The following is a 12,311-nucleotide window of genomic DNA, read 5'->3' as shown; positions in this document are numbered from 1 at the left end:
AAAGATCTAAACAAATACTTTCTATACATGAGCATGACCTTTCACTGAATTTGCAAATGCACAGGGCCATTTTAAAACGTTCATGTTTACATTAGACTAACTGGAATAGGCAGTAAATGTCTTAGATGAAGAGCAGTACATACTTTTTTCCCAGTTCTTCAGCCAAAACTGGTCCATTTTCAGAGTGAACCCCTTGAATGTCTGCATTAGAAAATTTTCCATTGTGATCCAACCTAACCTGTTGGACAATTCCAGAAATAAAAATTAGTCATCTGCTTCCTTGGCACTGATCATCAGTTTTCAAATTTTAGTCTTCAATTAAAAAGAAAACAAAGTTCATCGGTAAAAATAAAATATATCCAAAAAGACATACAATCAAATCCATGCCCTTAACTTCTCAGGCCTCCATAACACTACCTAAAAGAGCAAAACTTTTCTTCTTTGTCCTTCCGAATGTTTTCTACATTGTTTTTCTCAATAGTTCGAGGAGAAGTAGAAGCACAACCTATTAATGCTCCAAATAAGAGAAGCAGCATGCCCTGGTTCTGAATACAGGACTATGGCTCCATACACCTCAGGCATCCCTGCCTTGCTTTCCACTTACCAGCAATACAACCTTGGGCAAGTTGGGCAAGTCACTTACCTCTCGCTTCAGTTTCCTCATATGCAAAACGGAGCTAATAACAGTACCTACATTATAGAACTCATGGAGATGGAATGAGGGTACATGATACACTAAAGAACACCAACATGTACACGGCAAGCACTCTACAAATGACAGCAACTTTTGTTTACTATTACTATTGTTAGTGCTACTATCATCCCATTTTTCTGGTATTAAAAATGTGTCACTGTGACCTTTTTTCTCCCTAAAAATAGATTCATCAACTCTTCCCTAAAATATAATTAGTATTACCCAATTGTAAATTGTGACAAAAGAAAAAGCCTTAAGGTTTCTTCCTATAATCAAATGCACACACTGAATTGTGCCAGCCACTGCACTAGAAAATACACATATAGGGCACTGCTTTAAGCAACCTCCAAATTTTATCAATAAATCAAAGTCCTCAAGCAGAAGTTTCACTCTTCATCAATTACAGTAGAATATTTTGCCTTCAATAAGTTTTTTCACAATAAGTTTTTTCTGAACTGAGTTTTTATCAAAAGTTTAAACTATCTTACACATTTACTTGAGTAAATAAAAGGCACCTTTGAGTCATTTCAGTTTCTTAAGAGTTCAATTAGGTTTTTATCCAAATAAAATGGTCAAGTAGTAGAAAGAGAAATAAATACTCTAAAAAGTAAAAACTACAAGTGCTTTATCATCTGTTTAATCAACAGAATCTATTTACCAAAAGCAATTTCAACTTCAAAGGAAATAGGCTTGATTTAAGTAAGATATAACATAATTTTAGTGATACAGCATAAGAGAAGCAATCTTCTCTTCTCTGTGAGAGAGGTGGGGAGGGAGGCCTCTAAGTTCTGGATTTACTCTTCTCTTTTGCTCTCTTTCAAGTTTTCCCAGTCAGTGTAGTAAAAGCTTCCAAAACTCCATTCTACAATTAGAGCAGATTTCTGACAATCCTGTAGGAAGCACCTGAATGAATCATATCTCCTTTTTCTCACCTTTAAATATGCCCCAAAATCAGAATTACTAAGGATTTGTAAGGTAAAATCTACCACTGATGTCCCCAGTTTAACTCTACTCAATAAGATACTTTTCATGTAAACCAATTTATCATAAAGTAATTGAGTGTTTCCTCCCAAAGACAAAAAGAAATATTTGCCAATGGCTGTTTAGTGTTCCTTAAAAGGCAACACTTTTTGATGGAAATCATTTCTGACGAAAATTAACCTGCACATAATATTTTTTGTATATGTGGGGCTTTTGTTTTTGAAATAGCAGCATTTTTTCATAAATAAAGAACAGAAAAAGGACCTTGTAAATTATCTTACCCAGGGTTTCTCCTGCCTAAGCACTACTGACACTTTATTGGGGAGATGGAGAGGGAAAGCTGTCCTGTGCATTCTAGGATGTTTGGCCACATCTTTGGTCTCTACTCTCTAGATGTAAGTACTCTCCCAGTTGAGACAATAAAAAAAAAATTTCCAGACATCACTAAATATCCCCTGGGGGATGGGGCGCAAAATCACACAGGGCTGAGAAACACTGATCTAATCTAACTTTTCCCTTTAAGCAGCTACTCAAGTCCAAGGCAGTCTCTTACTAAAAAAAAAAAAAAAAAAAAAAAAAGGTAAAATCCCTCTCTGGTTCCCTTTCCTTCCTCAATCCAATAATAAAACACTATGTATGCATCAAAAACTTTCAGGATGACTTTCACAAACAAAACGAACTATAAGGTCAATTTTTAATCAATTTCAGTAAATTATTTCTCAATTGTGATAAAAATACCTAAATATCTAAAATGTTATTGTTACTTCTTTCAAGCAAGTAATACCAGAAGCTGAATTGTTTTTAAAGATCATGTAAGGGGATGCCATGGTTTTAGATACTTACAATTTTAGCAAGGTATTCAAGTGAGCCAAAAAGTTAAATATTTGTAAACTATTAAAATGTGTACAAGATAAATGTATTCATGGCTATCGAATTAACCACACATTCAAACCTCAACCATTTTCTTGGTTCCTACTAGAAAAAGCAAGATTTCTCGTTGGGTGTGGTAGGACACGCCTGTAGTTCCAACTACTTGGAAGACTGAGGCAAAAAGGTCATCTAACTGTAATTCCGTGCCTTGGGAGGCTGAGGTGAGTGGATTGCCTGAGCTCATGGGTTCAAGACCCACCTGGGCAACCTGGTGAGACCTCATCTCTACAATAAATCAAAAAATTAGCCAGGTGTGGTAGCACGCACCTATAGTTCCAGCTACTTGAAAGGCTGAGGCAGAAGGATCGCCGGAGCCCAGCAGGTCGAGGCTGCGGTGGCTGGGAGCAGCCACTGCACTCCAGTCTGGGCGACAGAGTGAGACTTCAACTCAAAAAAAAAAAAAAGATCAGCCGGGCTAGGTGGCTCAGCCTGTAATCCCGCGCCTTTGGGAGGCCGAGGTGAGTGGATTGCCTGAGCCCGCGGGTTCGAGACCCGCCTGGGCAGCGAGACCTCATCTTTACAATAAATCAAAAAATCAGCCGGGCATGGCAGCGCATGCCTGTAATTCCAGCTACTCAGAAGGCTGAGGCGGAAGGATCGCCCGAGCCCAGCAGGTCGAGGCTGCGGTGGCCGGGAGCGGCCACTGCACTCCAGTCTGGGCGACAGAGTGAGACTCCAACTCAAAAAAAAAAAAAAAAAAAAAAGATCATCTGAGCCCAGCTGGTTGAGGCTGAGGTGGCCGTGAGTATGCCACTGCACTCCAGCCTGGGTGACAGAGTGAGACTCCTACTCAAGAAAAAAAAAAGAACAGAAAAAGCAAGATTTCATGTAACATCTTTTCCTCTTTTATACAAATCACTTACTTGACATTTATTTCCAATTTCATATTGTAAGCCAGCAGCAATGGAATAATCACGTTTTTGTTGAGCTGTTAAAAAACAAACAGAATAATATAAAGTTGACTTAATTATTTTCAAGTGCCACAAAGCAAATGTATGGAAAAATGCAGATTTTTAACTCACCTTGTTTAGACTTCAGCCAAATTTCATATTCCACATTTCTATAGACTGCTGGATTAAGGGACTTAAGGACCTTTCTAGACAAAGGAAGGCCAGTAGAGTTCCCATTGTTCTTGGAGTGCTAAACAAAGAAAGTTAGGAAGTCCAATCAACATAAAAATGCTTTTAAAACACTTTTGTTTTAGATATGTATAAGTGTTAAAATCAAATGAAGAAACTTCAAAAAATTAGGAAATCACCAAATACATTTCCTTGCAGGTGATCTTGATTCTACTGAGAATATACCAGAAAAAAACTTTAAAAATTAAGATTTTAAATTCATTCTTTCTTATATTGAAGAACTAGCTAAAACCACTTAAAAAAAAAATACCTCGTCTCCTGACAAAGGTTTAAATCCATTCACATCATTAGCAGTAGTTTTACTCCTATGAAGGAAGAAACATAACCATAATTAGCAACAGAAAAATGTACTGACAAGTAATTAACTTCTAGCTGCATCTAAAAATCTTAAAAGTCAGAGCTACACTCCAATGAGCTCATACAAGTTTTAGTATAAAAGTACATATATAAAAAAAGTGTTTACGTATATGTGGGCGTATATATAAGATAGAAGTCAAAGACTTACTAGTACTTCTTACTGGCTCAATAACCAACATGAAAACAGAAGTAGAAATAAACAGTGAAATTTGAGTGAGTAGAATAATGGTATTTACAAAGTACTAAATGCAAAAATTTCCTTTTAGTATACAGGTAAGGCTCCATTTTAAAAAATATCCACTATATAAAAACATCTACAGGAGAATTCAACAACCAACCCTTTTACTAAAAACATTCTACATCAAATAATCTTCAACACAATGAAAGAACCATCATCAGCCCTTTGAATTCATTGTAGCACACACTCCTACACATTTTACAATCATTCACTCAACAAATATGTGAGTGCCTATGACGTGCCAGGCACTATATACAGTTGGCCCTTGAACAACATGGGTCTGAACTGCATGGGGCCACTTACACACAGATTTTTTTCAACTAAAAGCAGATCAAAAATACAGTATTCATGGGATCTAAAACCCAAGTACAAGGAGGGTTTTTTGTATAAGCAGGTTCACAGGACCCACTGGGGAACAAATAGACATAGATTTTTATATATTCAAGGGTCCCCATTATACCAATTTCCCTAGTATAATGAGGAGTGACCATATTATTAGGTGCTAGAGTCTATCAATGAATAAAACAGACAAAAACTGCCCACATGAGATGTAAAATCTAGTGAGAATAGATTCAAACTAAATAATCAATATGTAAAATACTGATAAGCATTATGAAGGAAAAAAAGGTAGGAAAAAGTAAGTGTTGAAATGTAGCCTCAAATAAAAAGCAGAATGAAGAAAGGCCTTGCTAAGATGTCTTCTTGAATAAAGAAAGGTGGTAAGACAGCAAACTATATGGCTCTTTATTAATTCAGGCAGAGAACAGCACACAGAAAGACCCAGACAGGGCCAAAAGGCTGGTGAGGCTGAAACAGTGACAACGGGGACAAGGAAAGATGTGGCGAGAGAGGCTCTGACTTGCACCTAAATGTAACTCTTCTGTCCTACAAATCCTCCTTAATAAATAATTTCTAAGCCGGGTTCGCTGGCTCAGCCTGTAATCCCACGCTTTGGGAGGCTGAGGTGAGTGGATTGCCTGAGCCCGTGGGTTCAAGACCCGCCTGGGCAATTTGGCGAGACCTCATCTCCACAATAAATCAAAAAATTAGTCAGGCGTCGTAGCACATGCCTGTAGTTCCAGCTACTTGGAAGACTGAGGTGGAAGGATCGCCAGTGGCCGATCCTTGAGGCTGCGGTGGCCGGGAGCAGCCACTGCACTCCAGTCTGGGCGACCGAGTAAGACTCTAACTCAAAAATAAATAAATAAATAAATAAAGTCTAGTTTTCAGAACAATCTCCAAGTCTACACCCTTAAACACAGTAATATTTAAGAGACACCAAGTGTCTAGAGTCTAGACTAGAAAATCACTCATAATTTCCAGTATTTCAGGATTAACAAGTATGCATGTGAAAAGAAATGAGGCACAAGAGTATAGCAGTACATCCTTGGTCTTCCCTTCTTAGGACCACACTATACCTATCCATCTCGCCATGGCTATTAAACAGCATTATTCTTCCCTAACTCACATTCTGTCCTCCCAAGGTCAGACATGAGCAAGTAGAAAGGAAGTTTAATAATGCAACAAGAAGGTAATCCATATTCCAAAGACTGTAATAGTAGAGTACAAAAAGAAAAACTGAACACAATAGCGAGCAAATTTTCTCACGTGTGTTCCATCCTCCCTGGTAAACCTCTCCTGCTTACTAGTCTCTACTCTGCACTTCACCTGCCAAGTGCCACACCAGACCCAATTGTTTCTAATACTACTAACAGAAGCAGTAACCCAGTCACAGGCAGTAAGTTGTAACAAATTAGTCATCATTCAACTTCCCGAGCTCAATAACATGTCTTAATCAGATAGGTGCCTAGAGAGAACCATGGTGCAAAATTTCGATCTGTGCAAAGTTAATTAGTCTACTCTAGATTTAAATTTACAATGGCAGATACTGGCTTAAGTTGGAAATAAATGGCAGTCAAAGTCAAAATATCTAGGAATCCAGATATCCAGTATCAGGATATTTTGATTCAACAAATGCCTGGAATTACAAATCAAGAGATATACATGGCCGGGTACAGTGGCTCAAGCCTATAATCCCAGCATTTTGGGAGGCTGAGGCAAAAGGATTGCCTGAGCTCAGGGGTTCAAGCCAGCCTGGGCAACTTGGTGAGACCTCACCTCTACAATAAAAAATAAAATAAAATAAAAATTAGCTGGGTGTGGTGCAGTATGCCTATAGTTCCAGCTACTTGGAAGGCTGAGGTGGAAGATCGCCTGAGCCCGGCATGTCTAGGCTGTGGAGGCCATGAGCATGCTACTGCACTCCAGTATGGGTAACAAAGTGAGACTCTGCCTCCAAGAAAAAAAAAAAATATATATGTGTGTGTGTGTGTGTGTGTGTGTCTTTTTGTAATAAAGAATTAGATATCCTAAGGCTCAAGTTCTATTTCTATCTCTAGCTAGAATAAGAATATACTGTTAGATTCAATCAGAATACTACAGGGTTAAATCTCACAAAAGGTAAACCAAACTTCTTAATATTACTGATAACAATTAATATATGTTGGATACTATATCTAGGAATCCAGATATGCACTTCACATGCTAGCTTATTTAATTCTCATCAATCTTTCTTTTGAAGAAATACTAATATATCCTCATTTTACTGCTACAGAATTGAGGCTTCTTAGAGAATTTAAGTAACTCGCTTCAAGTCTAGTCAGTCAGCAGAAAGCCAGGACTGAAACCAGAACCCAATCTCTTAGCCACTATCCTGTATTTCTTGTGTGAAAAAGATAAGCCTCAAAGACTACGATAAAGAGTATTTACTAACAATCTACACAGAGGCATTATACAGAGCTGTTCACATACTTATAACCCAAACTTGGGACTTTCATTGTCTAAAAAGAGGCACTATTCAAGGAAGAAAAAAATAACGTAAAAGAAATGAAAATAGCCATTGTTTTCATCACTGAATATATTAACAATTGATAGGTTTACTTTAAATTTTTTACAATACACATGCACATTATTAGTAGGACCAAAACTATTCTACAGATATGCAGCTATATTACAGAGACATGGATTCTCATCAACACAAAAGAGCAACTTTTTCAAAGGAAACAGCCCCATAACATAAAGTAGGTAAAATTAGTGGCAGGAGTAAAGAAACTTCAATTGCAGATTGCTGTATTTTATGAATATCATTAATACTTCAATATATTTTATACAAAGACATTTACTGAAATGTTTTTTTGTATGGCACTAGAAAGATATTTTATGATTTCATTCTTACTTGCAACTGTCATCCTCTGAATCTGATATTTCATTCTTGTCTTCATCAGCTACTTCCGAGGTATCTAGTCCCATCACGATTTTACTGACATCAGTTTTAAATACCTTCTCATACAGCAATTCATAAAGGAGAGCTGCAATTAATTACAGATTTTATGCAACATTAACTACAGTCTGTTTTTTTAAAACAGCAACAAAGCATAAAAATGTGACTATCACTCAGGCTTATAAAATCCTAACTAGGTTACTTGCAACATCTTATGGTCAGTACACAATTTAATCAGAATTGAATCAGTTGCTAAAGTGCAACTAAAATTTCTGTCTATACAGTGAAGTAGTTTGAAATCGTTGCAAAAGACACTGCCATTTTTAAAACTAACACCACCACCAAAAGGTATCACGATTGTGAAACACATGACAATAGGAAAAGCTAAAACACACATATTAAGCAATTACTACATTCCACACACTGTGCTCAGCCTTTATATTTAATTCCAGCACAGTGAAGTATTATTCTGATAGTACAGACGAGGAAACCAGGACTTAAGGATGTCATACCACATGCCCAACCTTAAGAAACTTGGATGGAAAACACTGAGAAACAATAAGATTGCTAAAAAGAGGAATATAGTCTAGTGTATACTAGCTGACAAGTCAAGACTTGGATGCTAGTTTAGCCTTCCCACTTACTGTAACCTTGGACAAGGCATTTCTCAGGTTCTATGGAACAAGAGGATGTTTGACTACATAACCTAGCTCCAGATTTTTATTTTACATAGGGAACTAAAAAGAAACTGTTACAAAATGTATTCTCAGCAGCCACTGAAAGGAAGAAGCATATTTAGACAACTTTGTTGCTTTAAATAAAATAAAATTTTAAAACTCCAGTCCTGAAAACAGGGAAATATATTTTAAGAAAAATTAAAAACACATAGATTTTAGGACTCTCATTTGGTTTTATTACAGTGAGCTTTAAGAAAACAAATGTTTGAAGAATTCATCAACAATGTTACCCACCCTCTAAATGAGTTACCAGAAACCTCTTTCTCATAGAGTGCCTTTCTACCAGATTCTAGTAAAAGGAGTTGAACTCCTCATATCTCCAAATCACAAGCACGAAAGGCAGGCTCTAGAAACTATCCTTCCCAAAACTATAATGTCCAGATTTTGACTAGCTAAGGGGAGGGGAAGACACAATCTAGGGTACAGACAGCTAGACTTTCATATTTTAAAATGGATCAATTACTTTTTTAAAAATATAGTAGGCCAGGTGCAATGGCTCATACCTGTAATCCCAGCACTTTGGGAGGCCAAGGCAGAAGGAAGGCTTGAGCCCAGGAGTTTAAGATCAGCCTAGGCAATATAGTGAGACCTGTCTCTCCAAAAAGCAAAAAAGTTAGCTAGGCATGATGGTGCACACCTGTAGTCTCAGCTACCCAAAAAGCTGAGGCAAAAGGATATAGCCTGAGGCCAGGTGGTCAAGGCTGTGGTGAGCCGTGATAATGCCACTGCACTCCAGCCTGGGCAAGAGACCTCGACTCAATCAATCAGTACTGTATTACACATAACTTTACCAGTTACCACCATCTTAAGAAGAAAAAGTTGTTACATGCCCAGCATCACTGCACTGTATGAGTGATTAGTACTTTGTAAGAACAAATGATAAAAAAAAGATAATATAGGAAGGGTCACTGCTCTTCTAGAGCAACAATTCTCAAATGGAAGAGGGGAGGAGAAATTCATATGTCCAGGAAACATTTGGTAAAAGCTGAAGATATTTTTGGTTGCTACAATAGGAGACAGTGAGTTACTGGCATCTATTAGACAGATGACAGGGACGCTACCAAACATTCTGCAGTGCACAGGAAAGCCCTCAAAACAGACTTATCTAACCTAAAATGGTAGTAGTGCCAGGGTTTGAAACCCTGCTATAGAGCCAAATGCAGTCAAATGCTTGATTTGCTCAGTCATTTGGATTTTCAAGCTATACACCAACAGTTGTAAAAATACATAAATCTGTATTACTGAAATTACTGCAGGAAAAAAAATAACTTGGTGTTTACATATCAAACTCTTAGCCACAAGCTCCCTTTGTATCCTACTTAAACAAGTTTTTATTATAATAGTAATATTCTTTGTAACCTCCAAATTTTTAGAAATATCTTTTGTATTACAATGGAACAAAATTATGTATCCTGATGTGTTTACATAAAGGCTGCATAGTTTAGAAATAGAAGGGGGACTCAAAAAAATCCCAGAATTTATTTATAAAAAATTGTGTATTTATTCTTAAATGTTTAAATTTCAATCACCTTCAAAGTACTCTATGTTTGATGTAATACACCTATCAAGACTTATTTTCCATTGCTCAAAACGGTTTTTGAACTCATCAATTTTGAAGCCTTTTAGTGCTTCTGATGTTTTTTATTTCACCTCTTCCACATTAGCAAAATGTTTCCCTTTGAGAACTTATTTCATTCAGGCAAATGAAGAAAAGTCTCTTGGGGAGAGATCAGAGAATAAAGAGGGTGGGGCACGGGGTCATGCCATCTGTGGTCAGAAACTGCTGAACATTCAATGCGGTGCTGGGAGGTGTGTTCGTAAATCACCCATCATGAAATGGGCAAACACTATGCAATCTCCAAAAGAAAATCCACTGAAGCCAAGCGCAGTCTCTCACAGCAATGCTAGCTGGTACACTAATGCTAATGGGTTCCTAGAACACTTAGCTAGAGGGGGAAGCCTGTACTACAAAGGCCCTGCCCTCCTAAAGATAATTCCAGGTGTTTTGAAGTCCCTCCCTTGTATAATTTCCTATATAAACACAAAGTGATACTTACACTGACACATAGCAGAGCTATCTTTATACTTTATGGGGTAGACAATATCATAATGATTTCCATTTGAAAAACACAGCAATACCTGAAAGGGAAAAATAAAAGATACATTTCAGTCCCTTATATATAAGACATTTACAAAACAATATATATCTCCAATGCCTGAGTTACTAGATCATTTCCAAATAGAAAGTGAATACTTTAGACTATAAAGCTCCAATGTTGTTAAACTATGTTACACCTATATGCTGAAATGCTGGACAGCCATTAAGCATTCTAAATAACTCATGGAAATGTTTATAGGATCACAAAAAACAAACACGATGTATGCAACCAACATGTTTTCAACTACCTACAGAAAAGAAAATTAAAACACTGTAAGATAATAGAACCTTATTAATGCTATACCCTAAGAAGCAAAATCAAAGATAAATTTTTTCTGCTTTACAGCTTTATACACACACAAATATAATTGTGTGTGTATATATACTATCTAAATTGTCCATTACATATGCAAAGAGATATGCACATTGTTTTTTTGGGGGGGGGATATGTTATACTTCAAAAACTCTTCAGATCTAGGTCAAAATCCCTTAGAAACCCCTTAGTGGTATTATAATATTAATAACTTATTTCACTTGATTCTCCTGCTCCTTACCATCATTAGCATGGTGACACACAGGTCACTTCAACTTGGCCTGCAGGATTCCTACATAGCTAATTAATACAAAATTATTTTATAATGAATTAGTTGGTATTTTTTTTCTTTCTAGGCTTCACGAAATTTTTCAGTTGTTTCTGCTTTATGACTAGATAATGCAGTCATACCCCTGCAGGTGAAATTGTCTTTATAATGGGAAATATATATGATCAAAGTATTCCTGGATGTCAAGGCAGAACCTATTTTCATAAGTATTTCACTGTTCAATGTGTATATTGTCAAAAAGCAACAGCTTCACCATCAGATACACTAGTGTCTCATAATTCTGTGTCCCTACTGAAAGGTTATAAGAAGGGTTCAATACAGCAGTTTACAGGGACAAAAAAAAAGTGATGATTAAAAGGAACTTTTAAAAACTCAAGAATACTATAACAGAAATATTTCGAAAAGTCATTTAAAGTTATAGTGTAGGAGGTCAAGGTAGCAAATTAATGGTTCTCGTAAGTAAATCCTTTACAAACACTGAAAAATCCTTACCTTTTCAGGAAAATTATTTTCAGTTACTTGTGAAGGAGAAACATTTGGTTCCCGATAAATTATAAAATCTTTCCTGAAAATAACATTTAGAAATTACCTCTAATGAATTATACTTCATGAATTTAAATTTAAAAAATCATTCATTTATTCCCCAAGGGCCTAATATGTGCCAGGTAATATTCCAAGCAGTAAATAAAAGATAATCATGAAATAACTAAGTCATAAAATATCTATATGAAAGTAAAGTTTCTAAAATATAAAATTTCAACTATAATTGTATATATAGAGAATGCACTTCAGATATAGTTCTAAAGGGAGGACCCAAAATCACAGAAATCGTGAAGATAAAATTTAAATGGCATTTTGAAAAGATAAATAAGGATTCACCTGCTCCTCTACTAGGCAAAAACAGTAAAACTGACCACAACAGAGGCATCCCAAATTCAAAAAGCCAAATTCAAAATGTTCCGAAACCCAAAACTTTTGGAGCGCCAACACAACATTCAAAGGAAGGTGTAGTAGAGTATTTTGGATTTCAGATTTTCAAATTAGGGGATGTTCAACTGGGTAAGGGTAATGCAAATATTTAAAAAGTAAAACAAAAAATCCAAATTCAAAACACTTCCGTTCCCAAGCACATCATAAGGGCCATTCAACCTATAATAGAGTAATTCAGTTCTGTTCCCATAGCCATTCAATGCTA

The 12,311-nt window shown here is 36.4% G+C and overlaps 1 protein-coding gene across 1 annotated transcript in view; it reads right to left on the bottom strand.

Moving 5' to 3' along the window:
* OTUD4 (OTU deubiquitinase 4) overlaps positions 1-12,311 on the bottom strand; it is a 44,941-nt gene that overhangs the window by 19,516 nt on the left and 13,114 nt on the right. Inside the window, exons 5-11 of the mRNA XM_008071515.2 lie at positions 11,609-11,681; positions 10,414-10,495; positions 7,575-7,707; positions 3,995-4,049; positions 3,628-3,745; positions 3,469-3,533; positions 144-238 (exon numbers count right to left, since the gene is read on the bottom strand). Coding sequence (XP_008069706.1) covers positions 144-238; positions 3,469-3,533; positions 3,628-3,745; positions 3,995-4,049; positions 7,575-7,707; positions 10,414-10,495; positions 11,609-11,681 — 621 coding nt within the window. The remainder of the gene's footprint in view (positions 1-143; positions 239-3,468; positions 3,534-3,627; positions 3,746-3,994; positions 4,050-7,574; positions 7,708-10,413; positions 10,496-11,608; positions 11,682-12,311) is intronic.

Source organism: Carlito syrichta, unplaced genomic scaffold, assembly GCF_000164805.1.
Source record: "Carlito syrichta isolate Samal-C Ts95f unplaced genomic scaffold, Tarsius_syrichta-2.0.1 Scaffold314352, whole genome shotgun sequence".
Taxonomy (NCBI): Eukaryota; Metazoa; Chordata; class Mammalia; order Primates; family Tarsiidae; genus Carlito; species Carlito syrichta.
The sequence above is the reverse complement of the archived record's forward strand: the minus strand, read 5'-3'. Positions and strand labels throughout refer to the sequence as shown.